Source organism: Osmia lignaria, chromosome 14, assembly GCF_051020975.1.
Source record: "Osmia lignaria lignaria isolate PbOS001 chromosome 14, iyOsmLign1, whole genome shotgun sequence".
Taxonomy (NCBI): domain Eukaryota; kingdom Metazoa; phylum Arthropoda; class Insecta; order Hymenoptera; family Megachilidae; genus Osmia; species Osmia lignaria.
Window position 1 is genome coordinate 8,384,074 of NC_135045.1, and position 22,622 is coordinate 8,406,695.

Here is a 22,622-nt window from a genome sequence, read left to right on the forward strand (position 1 = left end):
AGTTCAATAATCCAACTCCAACAAATTCACCAGGAGTCTAACGAGCGAGATAAGGGGAAATGGTTGAACATCTTTGTCTCGTTTCGGGGGAAAATCAAACAGCAGCGACGCGAATTAAGAAAAAGTTTATATAAAATGTGGAATTAAGACGTCCCTAAATCGTGGGACGATTTGGATGAGACCATCCACGGGAGGAAATGAATGTCAGGGGTATTTGGTGAAAGATAATGCGACTATTCGAGCATTTAATTAGCGGGACGACACTTTTCTACCATATATTTACGGGAAAACGTTCCAGATACGCTGCAACTTAACAGGCATTCTAATCTCGAGGAATTTTATCTGACGATGTAACGACCCGTCGTTTGTCAGCGCGCTCTCACCACCGCCAAATCCCTTTTTCATCTAAATTCCTCGAGCAACCAATAAATTTGAACGTTATCCAGACCTGACTGCTGGTGTTTCCTTAAAAACATGAATAACATCCTTTCATAGGATGTGGTTGAAGGTAACCAAATTGAAAATAATAATAATTGATTTAAATTTCACCTGTTACAAGCAGAAACGTACAATTTAACAAAGTTTCTTAACTGCCCACAGATGAGAAAACCTAAAAAAGAGATTTCAACCAAACGGTGAGCGAGGTGACACTCTGGGGAAGCCTCCATTCTTCTGGATTTCTTTGGCAGACGGACGAATGGGGTCGCGGGAAAAGTGTCGTCGTAACAACGACCCGTTTGAATGGACGCAACGAAAACAGGCGAAGAACGTAAGGAAGAATGGTTCGTGTGATGTTTTTCGCGAGACGAAACATCATAAAACGTGAAGGAACCGGGAGCCGCGAGATGTTTCGAGAAGCTAGCCGGCTGGTGGCGCCAGGTTACGCCATGCTCTGCCCAGGGGTAGCGTTAAAGCTCTCGGTCTATACGCTGCTTCTCGTGGAGGGGATTTCCCGTATCAAGGCGATATCGCACACAAATGCGGGGAAATCAAATTGACGCCAACACACTCGACTTGGGAAGGGCGATGCTGCTGTGTACCGGCCACCGACAAAGACAAGGAGAGAATGGCAGGGATACACGGTTGATGCAGCGAGAGGAAACTGAACGGACGAGGACGAACAATGGAGAGGGGTTGGTTGACCCTGCTGGGTCAAGCGCGGGCCGCGTTGGACGAGCAAAGGATAGGTGTTGTTCGATTCTGTTCAGACGAGGCTGTGCACCATGTCCGGGAAGAACAAGGATAACCGAGCTGCGACGTGGGAGGAAGATGCACGGAGAGAGGGGTTGGTCGACCCTGAAGGAACGAAGAGGGTACTGGAGGTGGAAGAAGAAGGCAAAACAGGTGGAATAGAATGACCGAAACACACTGGTCCCTTGTGAGAGCAACGAAGATGAAAAAAGAAAGACAAAGAGGTGGGAGGAGACAGCGAAAAAGGGAGAGCGATAAAGACAGACAAGACACGGGACAGAGCGAGGGAGTTGCAGGAAAGAGAGGGGTTGGTCGACCCTGCGCGTTATCAGGAGCCGCCCCTCCCGGTCGCCCCTAGAACCACCCCGACTTTATATACCCCTTCGTGTATTCGAAGAATACTTGCATTCGTGTGCGCGGTGGTGAAAACCCACACAAGTAACGCGGCAGCGTTCCTAGGCGCAGCCGGGCACAGAGCGACGCCGCATGGCGTCGGCGTCGCGAGGTCGACCAGACTTTTCTCTCTCTCTGAACGTTGTCGTCCAACGTCACCGGAAGATCCCTCTTCTTTGCGGTCTTTTGCTGCGTTTCTCCAAGGAACAACGAACCTTTAGACGAGGAAAGAGGGATACATACACAGAGGGTGGGAGAGAGGGAGGGGGAGCGAGAGAGAAGGGAGCAAACTCCAGGAGTCTGCAAGGGAGAAGAACTTTCGTTATCGCGGCGCGAGTGACGCGCTGCCCTCGGAGCGTCGCGACGCCGCCAGACGCCCCGACAGTCGTCCGTCAGACGCGCCACGGTTGTCTCCAAACTGACCGGTTATTCGAGCCGCCTGCACTTCGCGCTCGTCCTTCGAAGGATCCGCGTACATCCTTCCGAGAAGAGCATTCTTTTTCTCTTATAACCCCGCGCCATTTCTGTTTTTCCACGCCAGGGAACCACTACTCGCCGTGGCTCTTCAACTTCCATCGACGCCGACCAGACGCCTCTGTTCCTTCTTTCTGCATTCTTCGTCCACTCGATTTTCTCCTTTCCCTCTGCACCGTGCCCGTCTCTGTTCCGCACGCTGGCTCGTGGCCACGAGTGTCCCTCGCGCCTCGTCTGCACCGTGAACGTCACTCGTCGTACGTAGACCGAGCCGAGCTGTCATCCTTTTCGATTCTCCTCGTCCAACAGATCAGTCTTTGTGAATGACACCGTGCGTTTTTGTTTCTGGACGTGTTGCTGGAAATCAAGTGGACTACCATCCGGTGGACGACAACTTGGATCGATCAGACGGAAGAAGGCAGTTTCGAAAATCCACACTATCAAACAGAGGGGTGGAAGGAAGATTTCGCGAAGACAGTCAGGTTCGTATATATAGATGTCACAGGTATTTTGTCTGTGAAGTATTTGACTGAAACGAGGATATTATGTTCAGGATTGTGCAGAAGAATTTGACGGACGAATATCGACCAACTGGACACGTGAATAGAGGGGAACGTTTCGGTCGAGTGCCCGAGCAGCAGGCAACCGGAGAGACGTGGCGGTACGTCGGGTGACCAGGTACTCGCCACTTAACCAACATTTCAAAGTATCCACGTATTTCTTGCTCGTATTTGAATACTTTCAACTACTTTGACACAACCTGACACTCCATCACCTGTCGTCTTTTCAGATTTCAATCTTCTCTCAATGAAACCAAGAGGATGCTACTTTGATGACGCACGGAATCAAGGAAAATGTCAGCTTACCTTCCAGCACAGTAACAGAGAAACGAAGACATTCAACGCCATTATCACCGGTTTGAAAGAGCTCTTACCTGCTATCGTTGCGAAACGATCGTCCAAGTCGTCGACAGACAGTTCGATGTTCTAAATTATGGGGCTATCATTATGGTGTATACCTTGAACGGGCCACGTTCTTATCATCGTACGTCCTTGGCAGCGATAAACGGAGCATTGACGAGGAATGTGAAACCCCCTGTACGTATACTGAATGTATCCTGAGTGTATTTCTGTCCGGTATACCTTCAGTATACGTAACAGGAGGCTACACCGATCTACGTTGGACGACATCCTCGTTGGACCCCCACAGGCTTCCCTGTTGATATTCGACGATAATCGTAAATTTAGCTTTAAGCGGATTACGCCCCGATAGCTAGCTTTATTACCTGTTCACGTTGACCATCCTTGTCGAAGAGGGTGATAGCCTGGAGCGTTGCTTTTTACGTTCTTCGGAATCTGTACTCGTTCATCGTGTCTTAAATGTAACTCTACCTTTTGTATCTTTGCGTTAGAATTACTTAAACGTGTCTGTTATTGCAATTTCTTCAGGATAGTAAAAATTCAAGTAATTTACCAAATTTCGCATTCATTACATGTATACCTTTTCTCAGAAGTTTTAAGAGATGAAACACATTCGATTTTTATGGGATGCTGCGAACTTGAATAAACAGTTCTATGTCTGATAGTATGTTAAAGTAATTATGGAGTCGATAATTAGCGGACGTCGTTTAACTCTAATCTCACTTACCACGTTCTTAAGTCACGCGAAAAGGCGAATTAAGAAGGGAATTAGAATTTTTTACTAGCAAATAAAATCATTTGAGATTAAAATGTTTCAGCTTACGAATATTCTTACTCTTCGACGTTGTTAATTAGATTGTAGATAATAATAATTATAGCATAGCGTTCGTATCGAAATTATTAAACAACTTTGTAGAAATATCGAAGGTGAATATTCCTTAATTGTACATTGGACGTGGGAAATCGTACTTATTTATTTAATGAAATAAACGCAATTGCGAGTGAATATGAAGATAAATCGAATATAATCATTTTTTACGCTGTTTACCTGGCTAATTCCAAAATAAACAATTTATTAACCGTGTAATTGATCGATCGGCAATACAAGAAACTGGAAAGTTCACATCTAACGATGCTGGTTTTGATTTTTGCGCTTTGGAACGAGTCTGATAATTTCCCAACGGCAGTGTAAGAAACATCGAGCGGTGAAGAAGCAATCACGTTTTGGAATTTGCTTTCAAGGTGTTTATGTAACAAATAAGAAAATAAATGATAATAACGCACTACACGGTGTTAATAGTCACTATTAACCCGTAACGAAATCCTTCGCATTATTGACATGTTTAAAGATTCATAGAAAGTTTTACTAGGAAACAATTTTTACTTTTAACCCTTTGCGATTAACCTGTATATTAGTTATAATTTATTTAAAATGAGGTAGTGAGTAACATAGCGAAATTTTTAAAGAACGAAATGTTATAGAACCGAAAATATTAAAATTTTCAAATATTATAAGCACCTTAGGGTATCAAATAATATAAAACTACAAAAAATTTGCTTTTAATCTAATATTAGCTATGCTTTAAGGAATAAGCTTCACTCAATTACTGTTTCCTATGATATTTGTGAAATTTTGTAAACAATGTACTAAATAAATAGTTTTTTAAATATACTCGAAGGATATTTAGCCCTGCATTGACGACGTTTAACTATTTAACATGTGAAAATTGATGATAAACTTATTGATTAGAAGTCTGTTAATGCCAGAGATTATTAAATGAAGACTAATTGACAAATCATTAATTTTAATAATCTCAAAAGAAAATGTAGATATGAATATTTCAGTCATTACGTCGTTGTACACGTTTCATAGGTTCGGGTCAAGGGTTAATTAATCTTGTGCTTATAATATTATAAATCATAGACTACCAATGATACTTAACGCGTTCAAAAACAAAAAAGGAAATAAATAATCGTCGAATCAGGCCAAATACCCAAGTTCACCAGAAGATTTTGTTAGAAACCTGAGAAACGGCATTCGTATACAGCAAACACACGAAATAAAATCGTTTACGAGCTTGAAGTTTGCCAATAAACCCCGACCGAGACAAACAAGGTGTAAGTCATCTGGTTCGAAGGATCACCCCCTTCATCCCTGTTCGTCAGAAGGTTCCGTGAAAACTTTCTCTTTTAAGGCACTCGTAAAAAAAGGGTTGAAAGCATGGACTTCTAAAGGCGGTTGAGTTGTCTGCAATTGGGAAAGGGTTGGTGAAAGCGAGCAGCAATAAAAATGCTAAAAATTCGAAAGTTGAGAAAGGGGTGGCTGTATAATGGCAGGGATGGAATTTCACTTTCTTTTCTCGAACACTAGCGACCCGTCACTTTTTTTTTCGTCAGTTCAGTTTTTGCTTGCGATCGGGTGTGTGCCAAGTTCTTGTGACTTCTTTGGTTTTCGACTTTTGAGATTAAAGGTGGAGGAGTTAACGGGAAGTTAAGTGCTTTACGATGCCTTGTAAAAGGATTCGACGGTCTGAGGATTGATTTTTGGCTTTGGGTACCTGGTGCTAATACTATTAATCAGGTTTGTATCTTCAGAACATTTTTAGTTAATTATATATTTTTAAAATTTAAGAACAAATATATTAGACACTTCAAACAATTTTTAAAATATTGCTGGATGACTAATGTTTTTTAGCAGTTTCTAAACACAGCTCAGCGTTATGCTGAGTCAATCTCTTCATAAAATTTTTAATGGTAGCCTTCTTTAGAAACAATCTTCCCTTTTAGGTAGCTAATGTGTATCGGCTTAAGAGAACTTGAAACTTAAGAATCTCTAATGGACTCTTTGATTAGTGATATAGTCATTAACTGTAATCTTATACATTTCGTGTGGCCTAATGTAGTATACCCTCGATAGATTCACGATTTGTTTACTCTGCCTTGGTACTGAAGCTGTTTTTAATGAAGTTTGTATTTCTACAAACCAAACTCTATTCTTAAACGTCAAGGGTCCTCCTATCCTTTCCCCAACAATAGTGTATACAGTAGTAAGCATGTCCGTTATTGCATCTCCTCAAGGTTACAAGGCTTCCTTACCCTACCCCTATATCTGTATTTACAACTATCTTTTCAATTACTCCCTTGCTACTGGTGAAAATAATTTTGACCAATTTTTTTCGAAAATATTTGAAATCAATCTAGCGTTACGATAAGGGTTAATGAAAAAAATACGTGGTAAAATCTGGAGGCTACGCCGTTGGTTTGCCATAGTAATCGCATATGCAGACCTTGCGTCACGAACACGGCTCATTTGGATCATTGAACTCACTCGAACCAAGTGCATAAACATGCCATCTCTTCTTTTTTTGTCCACGACCTAGAGGCAAAACATGACAAAATAGCCGAGATACTTTATAGAATTTACCAGCACTCGACGTGCCATCGATAAGGAACAGAGAGAAAGAAGAAGAAGAACGATAAACGGAGAACACGAAGAGACATAAGAAATTTCTTTTCAAGGAAACCTATTTGATGTTCCTGGAATATGCACCACTCGTACGTTCAATTTTGATGCCACCACGGGATCAAAAAAAGTTTGGAAAAGCTGCATCTTTCACTGGTGGAAAGAACAGTCCAGAGAGAGGAAAAACCAGAAATTTTGAAAGGGAAGCTGGAAAAGCGCCTCGTCTAAAGTTCAATGTGCCCGACCTGGAGGAGAGATAGTTGATCGAGAGAGGAGGACGGTGTCGAGGAATTTTGAACGAGACCAAACGAAGGAAGATGCTGAAGAGAGAAAATATTCCATAAGCTAGAAGGAGAAAGAGGGAGAGAGTGTATCTGAAGAGAGAGCGAGAGAGAGAGAGAGAGGGAAAGAAGGGGGAGATCTCTCTCTTCTCGGCCAATGAGTCGCCGTCTCTTTTGGTGGCCCAACCCTCGGGCAAATATGGCCGCCACGTGCGAAAGGGAGCTTAAGCTAGGGGTTAGGTTAGGTTTGGTGAGGCTGTGATCCTTGTGGACCTGGGCAGAGGGGAAAGAGAGCTGGTCCAGATACTGGAGTGGGGTGGGCATCGTTGTCAGCCATGATGGGATGCTGCGGGATAGGAGCTGCAACCGTATCGTGTTCTTCTCTTCGAAGAATATTTTTCTACTTTTAATCGTGTGTTAAACAATGGAAATTTCATATTCCGCGTTTCGTTTAATTGTTTACTTGACAGTGTTGAAAATGTAAAAAAATGCAATGGATTTGAAGCGTTCCAGGGGGTATAATTGATTCGGCTTTGCTTTTCTTGGAGGATCGAGTCATCGGATGATACGTCATCATGGGGTAATATTGAATTTAAGTTATATGTTGTAATTGTTTATTGCAAAACTGTTAAAATAGTAATTAGAACAGTTAAGAAGGAATTTGCTCAAATTGCAATTGCAGCAGAAACAAGTAGGTCATCGAACGGATGATGAGCCATGATGTCTGGCCATCAGACATAATATACAATCATGTAATATGAATGCATTATGCATGCTATTAACTAAAATAGCAAATTGCACGAGTAGAGAGATAGTTGAAGTTACAATTGAAGTAGAAATAAAATGGTAGAATTCATTGATCGGTAGCTAATAAAAGACATTACACTATTCGTTAGAATAGCTTATTGATCAGCTGAAATTACAAAGCCGAAGTCAAACAATAGACTATGTTTTCTCATAATGAGAAAATACATTTCGTTTAATATAGTATACTATTCATTGCAAAGACATTATGCTATTAGCTAGAACAGTTAATCAAAGAAAACAAAATGGTAGTTACATAACAGTAGCCACTGTTTCATTATCATCACAATTATAAATCAATTTACCAAACTATAAAAGCGATTACTAAACAGAAGCAAAACATTCAACAAGCAATTAGCTTTTATAATTATGCAGCATTAAATCTACTTAATGTTATTACACAACACTGATCTACATTTAACAAAATCAGGAATGAAGAATTCTTTGGAATATTGAGCAACTTGTGACGCGTTTAAACGCATTGCGACATAGCAAAAAAGGAGGACGAGCGTGGTGGTATTAACTTTAATTCTGTTTTAAAACTATCGATGTTACGATATTCTGTAACACTAAACCTGAAATTAATAGCTATTTACCTCCTTTGTGGAACCATCTTTGATTCGTTCTTGCAGCCCCTTAAGCCAATCACCGTTCAACCGAAAAAGACCAATTATCTTACTGCACGTGTAATAAAAAATGAACGGAGAAGAGTTAAATTGTCGAAAAGAAAGTTAATTAAAAGTGTTTAAGTTCCTGATACAAATGTAATGGTACACTTAAAGTAAGAATTTCTTCCATATTTTTTCTCATCAATGAGTTAACTCGTCTTTCTCGGTTAATAAGTCAATTTCTCTTTAAATAATAACTTAAAGAGGCATCTGAAGAATTTTTTGCAAGTACATCGCTTTTAGTGTTTAAATATTATTTCGCCAAAAACCATTGCCTCTACAACACTGTAAATCTCACTCAACGCTGTTTATCCTTTAACATTACCAGTACACCAGGCGTACTAAGATTACGTCTGCCTTCTACAAGTACTTGAATTTACTACTTGGCAAATATTTAGGGCAAACACTTATCGCTGAAACCGAAAGCGAAACACGAAGTTCGTAAAATTATACAAATATTTCCACGTTAGAAAAAGAAAACCAGCAGGTATTCTTAGTTTCACTCTTCGATTATACTACCTACATTTTTTCATTATATTTGTCTCAATACATAAAGTCATAAAGAATTCAGAATGGCCATTGTTAAGTAAACCTATCAGCACCCTAAACAACTAGAAATTTCACTCTTGCTACATCTATTTTGCCATTTATTTTAGTACGCCCACGCTCGTGCAGATAATCTTGCATCCATGCGTGTAAATGGAGCAGGAAAGAAAAATTTCACAAGCAAGTAATGCGAAAGAAAAGGGGGTACCAGACGAAGGTGAAAACGTAGGACGCGAAGAGAGAGTGGGGTAAAGATAAGAAGAGCATTGGCTCGTTTTCGAATACGAATGGTCGTTCGTGATATCGGTTATTATAAATTACCCAGGGGAATCGTGACTACCCACCGTAAAGGGTAAAGTAAAGTAACGAATTAACGGCGCAGGGAGTGTCGCGAAGTGTAAAGTGCCGCGTTCCCGATGCGTGTATCCCGAACTGCACGCCGACGTCGTGAAACGTGAATTTATAATGACGTTGTACTTTCCGGAATACCTATTACGAACTACCATTTAAGGAAGTTGTACATTACGTGTTTCACGGGGCCTACGTGCGTTAACCGACAGTCGAGGTATTTTACGAATTAAGATACTGGTTACAAAGAAGCCTTCGGATGTCCGAGGATCCACCATTTTCTGCATTTCAAGCTTTTTCATTGAACCGTTTCGCATGTCGAGCAGCGACGATTTTAATGCTGACGCGTCTGAGGACTTCGCGATTCTTTAATTTGGTCTTAATCTATAATATAGTACACCTGGTAGACTTCTTAAATGCAATTATGATTTGGGAGGGAATACCGAGGATAACGCATAAATTACATGATATAAATTTCGTTTTTCCAATCGTCAAGAGGTGGTTAAGACACGATATTTGTTCCATTAATTCGTAACGCAATCCAGTTCTGCCGTTTATAGTTAATAATTAATTAATTAACTTGACTTACCGATGCTGCGACGAATCGTTCCGGCGGCTCAACGGTGCACCAGTAATCTGCAACAAAATGGTAACGCCATCATGTAGAAACTATTCCAAAACTCCCTGTACAAGCTTATTCTAAATATAAAAGCAGACGCATTGCTGCCTATTATTTTACTGGAGGATTTAATTTTAGGATCAGAGGGATGGTTTGTTAAGCAGTAGCCGCTTCAACGCGCCGCTCCAATGAATCACGCGGAACAACAAATCCTCTTGTAAACGCGGTGTCGTAAACCCCTTGGAAATCTTTGGAAACATTTCAAGATTTCTGCTACTCTTCGCGTTTCATCGCCGCTCAACCTTCGGCAAAAGGATAAAACGTTTCCGTTAAAATGGTACAGAAAGGAAACAATGAACAGCACGAGAGAAGTGAAAGTACGCGATCCTGCGGATACGCGATTTCCTTGCTTGCTAAAAAGGGTTAGGAGAAAGTTTCTTATTTACTGCGCTGTAAAAATGACACGAGAAAGGGTTTCCTTTTTTTTGCCTTTTGACGAACCCTTTCTGATGGACCTTCCCTCGCGGTCGACGAACCACCTAGGGTACCGAAAGTTTGACTTTTAGAAAAATGATGATTTTTTTAACTTTCCCTTCTAGACGGGTTTATTCTAGGGTGCCGTATTCAGAGACGTTTTATGTTTTTTAGTGTAGGTGGTAAAACCTATTTTAAAGCTATCAAGAAAAATGCATATTCCATCGCTCTTCTTTATTACCATTAATTGCCTATTATTGATGACGTATATATACGTCGCATGCAGCTAAGGGTCCAAACATGGATTTATGCTCCTTTATCAAGTGAAATTTTTATGAACAATTCTTCGAACCTTGAGAGGAATCGTAAATATAAAAGTATCCATCGGAACTGTGATGAAAATGTTATAAAAAAAGGATTGGAAATAAAGAAACATCATAGTTTCTTTATGGAGTTTTAAAAGGGTGTTTAAATTGAAGTTTTATGTATGCATCGCCTATTTTACAGCTAATATTTTTTACAGTATTTAATAGAGATTTTTATCTATAAAATATCAATTGAATTTTTAGATCTTACATATTTATTTAAAAGTTATCATTCTACGAATTGTCAATCAATGTACCACTGTCTTTATCTGCTTTCTTTATAACTTTCTTGTGATAGCTTTTACGAATAACTATGCACTGAAAATCCCTCAAGATTTGCAAAGTAAATAAATAAATTTTGCCATTTTCTATCATCTCCCTTTACGCCACCCTTACGTTCATGTAAATAGGATTTATTTAAATCTTTATGATCGACTACCAATTATTTTCTTCCAATAAAAAATCATAACTTTCAACACAAACCGTCGGTGTTTTCGGATCTCTTCGAAAACAGTTTCACCCGAAACACGGAACAACCCAGATATCAAGAAACTTTATGGAATATCGTATTATCCAAACGACCCAGGACTTCTCTAGCGATAAGAACGTATCAAATTCGAAGCAGAAACTCGAGGGTTGAAGTTGAACGACGACCGACGGAAACTCTTCTCCACCCCTTTCTCCAATTTCCTTAGCCTTCCAAAATATCCTATAAATAATATCGTCCAATAAGGTATGAAAGATAATCATTTCAGGATAATTAACGATTGTTACAATGAAACAAAAAAAATACTAAAATCCACTTTCATTGTTAGTCGACTTGACAGTGGATAAGAATGGTTCGAAAAGCGGATAGGAAGCAGCGTCCTCAAGACGAAATTTATACGAGAGTGTTATATGGGGTCGTTAAAATAAATTAAAGGCGTTTTATCGTTACCCTCGCGGTAATTTATTTAAGCCGTTTCCTATTATATCGCGTCGGAGAAGCACACTGATCGCTTATCCTCGGCGTTCGCTCGCGAACTTGAATAATATCGTAACTGGCACCTTAATCGCGCGAAAACGAGGCTGTAACTTCGCTCGTAATTAGCTGGTAGAAACGTTACAAGCCTTAGATGGGGAGCAACGCGATTAATCGCGTCCTGGATGCGGTGATTGTTGCGAGTTTCTGGTTTTTGAGGGATTCGACCGAGTCGAATGCCTGATCTAAGCGTTTATAGCTTGGATAAATGTGGAGTTTAGTGGAAAATCGTTTCAAGTTATGAGTCTTATCAAGATTTCAATGACTAGCTGCCAAGATTCGTTCTTTAATTTTAACAACAACAAAAAAATTGGAACGAGTTTAGATAATTATCTTTGAAGTTTGAAGCAGGTTTCTATGCATAAGATTCAATTCATGTAAATTTGTTCAATTTCAATCAGTAGCTGTTGGAAAAACTTCCGAACTTTATTTCACATTTTCCCTACACCTAAAATTTGTCACCTTATGGTTACCATTTGTTTGAGTCAATTTAAAGAATCATTAGAAGCAGAAAGGTATTCAAATACCGTAAAGATAGAAGAATTAATATCCAATTGAATTCGTACCTGTCTCACATGTTTTTCAATGAAAGAAAAACTTCCAACTGAATGGCAGGAGTGGGTAGATATTGCGACTTCTTCACAACTATGATTTGTCACCTAACGACTACCATTTCTTTGAGGCAATTTAAGGAAGCATTAGGGGAAGAAAAGTATTCGAATAGGTGGTAGAATTTGTGTACAATTATTTCAGTACCCGTCTCACAAATTTTGTTACTAAAAAAACTTGCAATTCCATGGCAAAACTCTAACAAAAATAATCGAATTTAAATAATTGATTCAGTAAGAATTTTTGCAAATAGTCTCATTTCTATGTATTCGATCGACCCTCCTAGTCAGCAAATACAATGTTTCCTTCGTTCGAAAGAAAAACATCGTACGAAAGAGTGACGATTGTTCGAATGGTACATCAGTCGGTCTTGCTAAACAGATTGTATGTCAATGAGAAGCAATTGGCCGAACGCTGAGGAGCCGTTTAACGGCAATTCGTCGTCATTGCGAACGTCAGTTTCGTTGTAACGTCGCTGATGCGGCGGATACGAAGCCGACTTCTCGTCTGAAAATTAGATTCTCCCCGAGTTCTCGTCTTCTCTCATGTATTATTTATACGTCCGTGGCCGACAACCGAACCTTTCCGAACGATTTTCATCGTCGCCAAAGTGGCAGCGTTTCCTTCAAAACGTCGCTTCCCTTTCGTCGCACGTTCCTACCGTTCAGAAGTCGCCGGCTGCCATTTTCACAGCCGGCCAATCTCTAATTTCATGGACGTTCACGGTTTACTTAAAACACTAAAGAAATCGGACCATTTGCGTGTTGATTGTTACACCGATCGAAGCTGTTACTCGAAGAATGTTAAATCCTAATTGCATTATTTCAACCCTCTTGCTATAGAAGGACACTTATTGTTAGTTCGTGGTATTTGAATAGATCGAAGCTCTCTGAAGGGATGGGTTATTTTTAGAATGTTATATTTTTAACATTGTATTGCGAAAGGCATTACAAATTGCCACTATCCATGCATGAAATTAACTCCCCTCCCAAGGTCGATAAATCAATCAGATTTATAAGCACTGTCTCTCAGTGTCAGTGGCTAATGAACTCGAACAAGCGTTTATTAAACACCGTGACACCTTATCCTGCTTCTTTTTTCGCGAAATGTTCGCATACGTGTCGGGAGTTTATCAATAAAACGGGATAATTAGCACGGTTGTAAACGTCGTTCGCGAGCGACGTCGTCGTAATTTCTCCATTTATTAGTCCGAGCTATTCGACTCGCCTTTTCTTCCATATCTTTCGGTTTACAGACCTACTTTTTGTCACCAACGTCGATAATTATTACCTTGTTCGTTCACTAACGTTTATCTACCGGAAAAATCGAGTACACCTTGAATTCTTTTTATTCAAACCTTAAATTAACATCAATTTTTACCTTGTGCGTACAATTTTCTGTTAAATTACTTTTGCATTATCTTATCTCTCTCATAGCTTTTTGAGTATTCATTAATAACAGGTTGGAGTTTTCAATATCGGGTATCTAATACTTTTTCACCGTTTTATGATTGTACTACAATTTCTACTGTACTTTGTGAAACAATTGTATTCAATTCTATCAAGAGTCGTAAGAAAAAATTTGGGTCAACGGTGGCACGCACCCTTCTTGGGGAAGAAAAAATTAACCCAAGGAATGTTACGCGATTTTGCAGGAACATGACACCTTTCACTGGCAAAATGGAAATATCTTTGAAACATTCAGGTTTGGATGAGTGTCTTCCTAGACCCAGATAACCTAGAACGGAGCTCCCCCACAGATTTATCGTCGCGTCTCAGAGCCATTGTTTACGTCTCGGACGGGCTTCGTAAATTCCCGTTTTAAAGTGCCCTGGAAATTGTCTGCACCCACAATTTCGACGCTCGTATCTCTGTTCTTTAAGATAATGCTCGCTTGCTTTTCTTCTACAGTAGTTTTTGATAGGGGAGACACCTTTGTCTCTGTGGATGAATTTGCTTACAAGAGCAAGGTGTATAGAATGTTTTCAAGGTATTTGATAATTTTTACTAATTTCACTCAATCAAAAATTGGATTTCCAAGCGGTATATAAATAACAAAGTTATCTGGAATACGGTGGACCGACTTCATAAATTTTGATGCTAGGAGGTCAAGAATGACCACCCCTATTTCAAAAATTGAACAAGAAGCTTCGCCATCGCAGCTGCAACGATGAAAGTTACCACACCATATCTGTAAAAACTTTGATTAATTTCACCCGGAAGCAACATTTCATCTAAGTATTAGAGTGTAGATTTTATACGAAATAGCTCCTGGATAAACCACGAGAGCAATTTTTATCAAAAACTTTGATTAACTTGTCACACGAAGATCAGCCCCCTCGAAAGTTCAGTTTCACGAGGAGAAATTTCTAACTAAACTTCATACTGTTCTCTATATTTTAAAAGAACGAATTTAAGAAAATAACTGTATTTTATCCTAATTATAGAAAGGATTCGTACTTAAACCCTTCGCTCTTCGAAGGAAGCAAAGATCACTATCTCAATCCTTTGTCCTGAAAAAAGAACAAAGAAGAAGAAGAAAGAGCTCATTTTCTCGTTTCCATTGCACCAGGAACCATCGTCGAGGGGTCTGAATTTCAGAACGCAGCTGGTCGAACCAGGAATCGGCCATGTTTGGGCGAAGAGGGAAAGAAAGAGATAGAAAGCCGATCGAAGGAAAGGAAGTAGGGATCTCCGTCGATCCGAGCATCACGATTCAACGAGGCTCGATGCTCTTCCCTATGGAAGGGATGACGGGTCTAGAATGTCGAACCGTTTTGGGGGTAGGTTGCTTCGAAAACCACCCCCTCCGGCTACCGAGAATAATCCAGAGTATAAATTGGATTGTCGGTGGAACGTGGAAACTGAACGTGGCAGAAGGGGATCGAATGGTGCTTGCAAATAGAGAAGAGAAAGGTAACACTGTGAACTGGAGCGCACACGGATATAGTCGACACCTTTCAACACATGGAAATCAGGCTTCACGAACGTACCACGTGGATACGCGCCAAAGGGGAACCTCTATCCTTCGTGATTTTCGCTGCTGGCTCGTCGCGACGATTGCCAGGGAGGAAACTAACGTCGAATTATGCTCGCGTGCCTGCTCGCTCGATTACGCTCGTGTTATCGCGCTACCTTTTGCTATCTAACTAATTTCACGTCCACCGATTTCTCTACTCGCATCGTCGCTTTAAAGTATTCATGTTGATCGCAAAATTTTAAATATTTTCCAGCCTTAAATTTGATTTCAAAGTCGACCATGTATGTGAACTTGAAGTGTTTTAGTTAACATTTATAAATGTTATAGAAATTTTCAAAAGATCCCGTGATAAGTTATTGACAATCGTATCCCTGGCTACAAAAAGAGGATAACACCAAAATGAAAGCAAGTGGAAGGAAAATGAAGGAAACAGAGAACTCATCGCGAAAATGGAAGGGATTAATCTCCGACGATGATCTGTTTGGTCGTGATCCGACATGCAATTTAGAAGGTTCCAAGCCGTGACCGCTACATCTCGTTACTGCAAAGTAAACTCTGATAAATTGTTCGGGGGAGTTGTTTACAAGGTAACGTTATGCTTCTTTACGTGGATATTAGGAACGTCAGAGGTTAATGCGACTCGCCCAGGGTTCGCAAATGTTTGCCCCTTTTCTACCCTTCACTCAAGGGCGGAAAAGAAAAGACTTTTGCCAATCTGAATGTGTTCTCTTATATTTGACGTTTCGTTATTTCTCTGGAGAATAATATTGATCTTAGTTTGATTAGAAAAAGTACTCGATACCTGGAGGTTTTTCTTTCTATGTAATACTCTGTTATTTCTTTTACCTTGACTTTTTTCGTGTTTGTGCGTGCAACATCGCCTTAATTCTTTCATTTATCAGTCTTATTTATTGCACAATATCGAGGCTAAGTTTTGACCCAGTAAGCAAAGGCCAAAAGGAAAAAATAGTATCTCTTTGAAGTCCACAATCCATTGGTCACATGGTAAGATTACAGAAGGCAGGTGAATCTTAAGATAATTTATTGATAGAAGAAAACGATTGGTCGTTCGTTAATCCCTAGTCAACGCAATTCTCTGGTAATCTTCTCATGTATCGTACATCACAGCGATCGCTTCCTGTTCCGAAAGATCATCCCAACAATTGGCTTTCGTAGCATCCATTTTCTTATAAAATTCGGTCTCCAAGAGATCCAGGGAACAACCTAGAAGTTTAAACATCTGGTATCGCGTAACGCCCCAAAATAGACCGGCGAATCTAAAGAGTCTAGCCGCGAAGCTACTCCGAGGTAACGATTTTGGATTGCGCAGTATTTCCCTGAAGAAATTTTGATTACACTCGAGGATAGTTGATCGAAGTAATTACCAATCGACTGAATTAATACTTGAGTAGCTACTGTAGACGGATATATGAGAAATAAATATTTGGACCAAAATGCACTGTACAATGCAAGTAAGAAGAAAATCTACCCTGAAGTCGATTCAGCAGCCACACCTTGAAAAGTAAGGGTCTCAAGTCTATACATATAGACACGTTGCTTCTCTTGCCTTCGATATACTCATTGTTTATTCACAAGCAAACGCCTGTTCCTCCCTCTTTTCGATTTTCTAAGTTTCCTCCCTCAGTTTCCTCTTTTCTCCACCTAGCCGTTGTTCCATTCCTTATTTTTTTCTTTCGCCAATACCAACCGGTCTACAAGAAGAAACACGGGTCTGCTCCTCCCTTTCAACTTTTATAAAATATAAGCAATTTCGTATTTTCCCGTGCTCCTCGACCATGGACCGCGTTTTTACGACGAGCCACCTCGGATTTTGTCAAGTATCCAACCACCTCACCCCTTCTTCAACAACGATCGACTGGTCCTCCGTAGCTCAGAGACTACTATAGCGTAATCCTCTTTGTGGTGGTGGCGGGTCGAACAAATAGCCTCTTTATGCGGCAGAGTTTATTAGCCCTGGAACATGGTCGAACCGAATGGAGCGAAGATCCTCATTGCGGCACGTTAGTTATTATCCTCGACGCCGTTTAATTATTCGAATCGTCGTTGCGACGGCAATATCGTAAAAATGTCCACGTTGCACGCTACCGCACTGCATTTGCAGTTTCTCATAATTTTCATTGCACTCGCTGCTGGACTGGAGGATCCTGCAGCAGGATAACGTTCAGCTGCCGCTACGGATCCCTTATTGAACGATGTCCATTTTGACCGAGAGACGTTGTTGCGTGAAACGAGTCAAAATAATTGGATTCAACGAAAAAATTTGTTGAAATATGGAAGAAAATATAAAAGATACTATAACAGGTGGTGGAAGGCTACCTGCAGTATCTAAGAAGTTAATTAACGATCCTTGTTTAAGATAGTTAACGAATGCCATCGAGCGTTTATCTGGAAAGCGCAGTTAGTTAACTAACGAAGGGCAATTGAACGTGGTACTGCGGAATCGCCTAAGCGAGGAAAATTTACGAGTTGCGCGAATCACAACGCGATGCGGTTCGCGCGTGCAAGCGATGCAGATAAACGCAAGGGAAGCCGCCGCCCTTAATTCTACATTCGTAGTCCCCCCTCGATGGATCTCGTTGTCTCCTCTTGCCGACTGGAAGAGACACGACCACGGGTGCGGCTAATTCCCGCTGAAAACCTTCAACGGCCTCGTTCATTCTAATTTCCAACCAACGTCCCTGATTGGTGTTCGCGACAAGAAATTTCATTTCTCCGCTGCAGACTGCAACTGCACCCACGCCCATATATTCTATGTAACAAGAAGCGCGTTCTAAGACTGCTCCCGTTTGCATATGCAGAAGAATATTTTGATTTTTAAACCTTTAGGTTTTGTAGCTGTTCAAAATTTTATAATTTAACTTCCATCGTTTCATTCTTTTCAGGTGCACGCCAGATTCCCAGCTTCTTCTCATCACGGCACGTCACGTCGCGCAGAAATATAAGGTCTGACAATTTCGCCAAGCAGTTCGACGTTAAAACTGAAGCCTTGTACCCTGCGAAAGTCAAGAGGAACGACGATACTTCTTCCCTCCAGCAAGCTTAATTTTCTCTCCGCGTCGACGAGTTCCACGCTCGCTTATTTCCAGTGCAACCGTTCGGTCGCACCTGCACCTGCGGCGAAGAATCGTCGACGAAAGGCCAGAGGAAGGGTGGAGGGACGATTCCCATGGAAGACGTAGGTGGAGTCGAGTAGATTATCTCGCCAGACAGCGAAATGGCAAAGTTCTCGGTCGAAGGTGTATGTCGACGGGCGAAAACGAAGACGGACGAAGCGAACCATTGAAAGAGGAAGCGAGACGAGGTTACGTAGAGGGTGAAAGAGGAGGAAGAGAAAGCTTTTTAGGCTTTTCTTCGGAACAGTGCAGACGCAGCTGTGTGGAAACTGCAATGACACGCCCCTCGCCCCAATCCCTCCTCTCCGTACCGTCATCTTCCTCGTCTTCCACCCTCGAACTGGTCAGGGGGTAGGTTCTCCGCGAGCTTGGGCTACCGAGCCAGCAGGGTCGATTCGAACCCTCACCAGCAGTCCTACCCAGTGGTGGGGAATGAAACATACACAGGAATCTCTTTGTGTGCGTTCGACGTCGATGTTGCTCTGCATGGTGTGCAGTTGTTCCTCCGGGTCAGACTGGTCCGCTTTCGAACGCCCGCGAGCTGTACGGAGTGTTGAGAAAGTATACACCCACGGCGAATCATGGGTCAAACTTTGCGTTTAACCTTTGCCTTTTAACATTTAATACACGTTTACTATACATCCTTCTAACTCAATGATAACTGGATTTCTTGAAGGGATTTCTTCCCTTCTGAGTCTGTAACAGTGTGGGTCCGATATAAATCCTTATAATTGAGATATATCAACAAACCTTTTTTCAAATATTCATTCAACTCTTGAAGCAGAGAATCAGCTCCATAAACTATGATCATTGTTTTCACGACACCCTGTACAAGCTCGCGCTTCGAGTTTGTTCTTATCGGTGAAGCTACATCTCCGTGGTGACGGTGGATGCTGGGCTGTGGTGGTGGTTGGCTTGAACGTGTCCTCTTTGCCCCTCTGTCCCGGTTGCTCCGCAGCATCACGCACAGATCGATACGCGGCTGCTAGGTACACCTATTCCAGGATTCTAGCCGGGTGCGAGAGTGGTTTGGCTGCAGGATGGAGGATTTTCGAGCCGGGCGATTCTTGCAATCGCGCCTCTTCCTTCGATTGCGAGAGCCGATCAGCCGATACACTGAAGAAAGGCGATCATTTGGAAAGGCCAGCTGCCGCGCGACGAAATTACATCGGCGAATTTCGCGCGGAAATGCTTGCCCACTATCGTTGGAAACGTTCCAGCTTCCTTTCGGATATTCGTTTTTCTTCTTTCTTTCTCCACCTGTCGCGTCGATGTTTATTGGACCATCCAGTTGCAGTGCATTTGAAATGGTATTGGGTCTGATAAAGAAGAATCTTAATTGGGTTATTTTATTTCGATGTTGATGAAGTCTTCTGTCAGGTACAACTCTTGAAGTTGATACACTTGTTCGTATGTTCATTCACAGTTGATAAACGAATCGCTAATTATGCCAACGTACCATAATTATGATAATCTGACGTTCATCAGATCGACTCGCGATATTCTCAGCAACAATAATTAACCGAATATACAACGTCATCATACTCCACTTTTATGTTCAGTACCGAAACATGTCCACAACGAAGTTGAACAGCCGTTCAATTAAATCGTGCAACACCGATCGTCAGATCTCTTCAAGATTTTTCATGGCTCGCGTAAAAACGATCGAACCACTGTGCAAGCAATTCGCTAATCTAACCGGTGGTCAACAGAAAGAAACCACGATAATCATGCTCCATTTGCGAGACACCGGCGACACAGCTTATCTGTACACCGAAAAATGGCCAAGCGTCTTCGTTAAGCACGATCGGCCTGGTCAGATAAGCTCTTCCTTTTTATGACTCGGCTGTGTTCGCGCGATCAGCCATCGAATCGACCAGCTCCTCCTACCTTCAGGGTCTTCTCCGCCCTTCATCCTGTTCCGCTGTCGGCGAACTGAAAGTCGGAAGAACGTATTCGCTTCCACAGGAAGCGATGTTTTGTTTTTTGTTTTTTATTTTTGTCTTATTCCATAGTCCATCAAATTCCATTTTCCAAAGAACTAATGGAGAAATCGAATATCTACTCAAACATCCAACCATTTTCTATCAATTTCATTACAGCATTCCTATAAAAGACTTCGTAAGACGGCAACATTTCAAACGTGTCGCGTTAATGAGGCAGAAAGTCGGCTTCTACACCGCGAGAGTAAATAAAGCGAGTAAATAAAGAAGGATTTTTATTCACGGCAAATTGCAGGCTATCTCGATAAATGTACGGTCCGTTTCGAAAGCAGCTACGGGTAAAAAGGAATCATTTCAAAGAAAGAAAGAAGACAGAGAAAAAAGGAAAGAACAGTGGAATCTGCGTTTAATCCATGACCAGATAACGGTCTCGATTGGATCCTACTCTCCAATCGTGCCACTCTTAACGAGCAACTATTTTTCGTTCACTAATGGCTTTCGAACGAAATAAATGTGTTACTATTCGTCCACAAAGATAATTATAATAATGAGGAGAACAAAGTCGAATCAGTGTTCCTTGGAAAATATGTCATTTTTTGTGAACAAGATTGATTTTGAAGGTAATCATACATTTGATTGCACACCTCTGACTATATAATCCCAAAGAAACTGAATTCGCCGGTAAGCTAAATCTAACTTATCTACCTCCATAAGAAATGAACGACAAAAATGTTAAATCGAGCTGCAGCTATCTAATAACGATTACCCTGAGGAGGAATTCTTTTATTTTTCATTTCAGAACAGATGTGTTAGCCACCCCGACACACAATTTCTGCCGGTCGAGACAGAAACGAGGAGCAGCGGTGCACGTGGGCGGTATCATTGGTCCGCGAGCGAATAAATGAATTAGTAAATAACGAATTTTATCCCGCGGCATTGGCCAGGAATCCGATAAGCTGGCAACCTGGCATGGTGATTTCCAGGTGGTAGGGGATATCTGGCGTATAAAAAGCACGCGTTATGCCTACCTGTCCGTCCAATGGGGTAGCTTCAGTCCCGCCGAGCAAAGGGGGGAACCGTTTTTCGAACGAACGAAGAAGCAGAAGAGGAAAAAAAAATGAAGAAGAAGAAGAAGAGAAACATCGAATCGATGCGGTTTCTTACGGGGAACGGGTTCGAGAGCGTTGGCGAAACGCGGTGTGCGCTGGGAAAAGAAAACGAAGAGGACGGACGCGAGTAGAAGAGGATCCGAAGAGAGAAGGGATGAAAAGTGCGAAAGAACGCAACCGTGTCTGATAACTTTAGAACCCTCCCGGGTCTTTATTGATACTTGGACGTTTCCACTTGTCCCATATACATACCGGTGCGCCCGGCGGATACGCTTCGACCCTCGAGCGCACGCCACGGAATGTCCAGGATTACGTGAACCAACAGCCTCCTGATCTTTTCTCTTTTATTTCTTATTTCCTAGCTCTCGCGTCGATTGCTTTTTATTGTATCCGCGATGCTTCGATTTTTTACCTTCGTTGATCTTGTATCAGCAAACTGGACACCATTTTGTTGTGAACTTTGTTGATCCATCTAGGAAGACACACCATTCTAAGTGGATAAGGTGCTCGATCGGCGACGAGGTTCAATGTACCTGTCAAAGCTCATGAAATGTCGACCCAATTTCCCGTCTGGAACGAAAGGACCGACGAAAAATTCGGTTTACGATTATTACGCATTGCGGTGGTGATCTTGATATAAATAGAGCGGCCGCGTGGCTGATGGACGCCTCTCTAAATCACGCTATTCCGCGCGAGGAAGCTCGTCTTCCTCACGTGTTATCAAGATTCAATGCTCTCGTGACCAGCTTCTCTGGTGAAACCTTTACTAGACTTATGGCTACTCTAAGTACTTATTAAATGTTTAAAAATTTTCCATAATCTTTATTTATATTTCTACGTGCCAATAAAAAATTTAATTTAAGAATTTTTATTACTATTAACAGAATTATGTTATTTAGTACAATACATCTGCATCAATTTGTTTAATCCTCTTAAATGTGTTAGACTTACTGTATTCAATAATTCATTACTCATTAACACTTCCCGTTTCCTTTCCATTCTTTACGCCCGTTTAATTATTTTCATTGTAACTACAATCAACCGTCGTGTTATTACATTTATTGTTCTTAATTAAATTGCTCATTTTTATTCAGTTTCGTTGAATAACACGAATCTCGTGTTTTCGACCCATTATAAAACGTGGCTACATTGTACGTAATTCTCGTGTATTTTCACATATTACAGATTCAGTTAGTTTAATCGCCAGTCTCACTAGCGTGTCTGATCTTAAGAATTTTAATATGTAGGTATTTTTAAATAGAAAAGTCTCAATTCGATGGA

The 22,622-nt window shown here is 41.2% G+C and overlaps 1 protein-coding gene and 2 long non-coding RNA genes across 3 annotated transcripts in view; 2 read left to right on the forward strand and 1 right to left on the reverse strand.

Annotated features, from left to right (window-relative positions):
* Positions 1 to 22,622, reverse strand: part of LOC117605535 (uncharacterized) — a 199,635-nt gene that overhangs the window by 94,391 nt on the left and 82,622 nt on the right. Inside the window, exon 3 of the mRNA XM_034326974.2 lies at positions 9,678 to 9,724. Coding sequence (XP_034182865.1) covers positions 9,678 to 9,724 — 47 coding nt within the window. The remainder of the gene's footprint in view (positions 1 to 9,677; positions 9,725 to 22,622) is intronic.
* Positions 1,904 to 4,542, forward strand: LOC143306075 (uncharacterized). The gene is made up of 3 exons (XR_013063457.1): positions 1,904 to 2,540; positions 2,612 to 2,736; positions 2,849 to 4,542. It is a non-coding gene; the product is annotated as an uncharacterized LOC143306075 (long non-coding RNA).
* Positions 7,086 to 22,377, forward strand: LOC117605537 (uncharacterized). Its single transcript, XR_004581726.2, has 3 exons — positions 7,086 to 7,302; positions 18,059 to 20,913; positions 21,032 to 22,377. It is a non-coding gene; the product is annotated as an uncharacterized LOC117605537 (long non-coding RNA).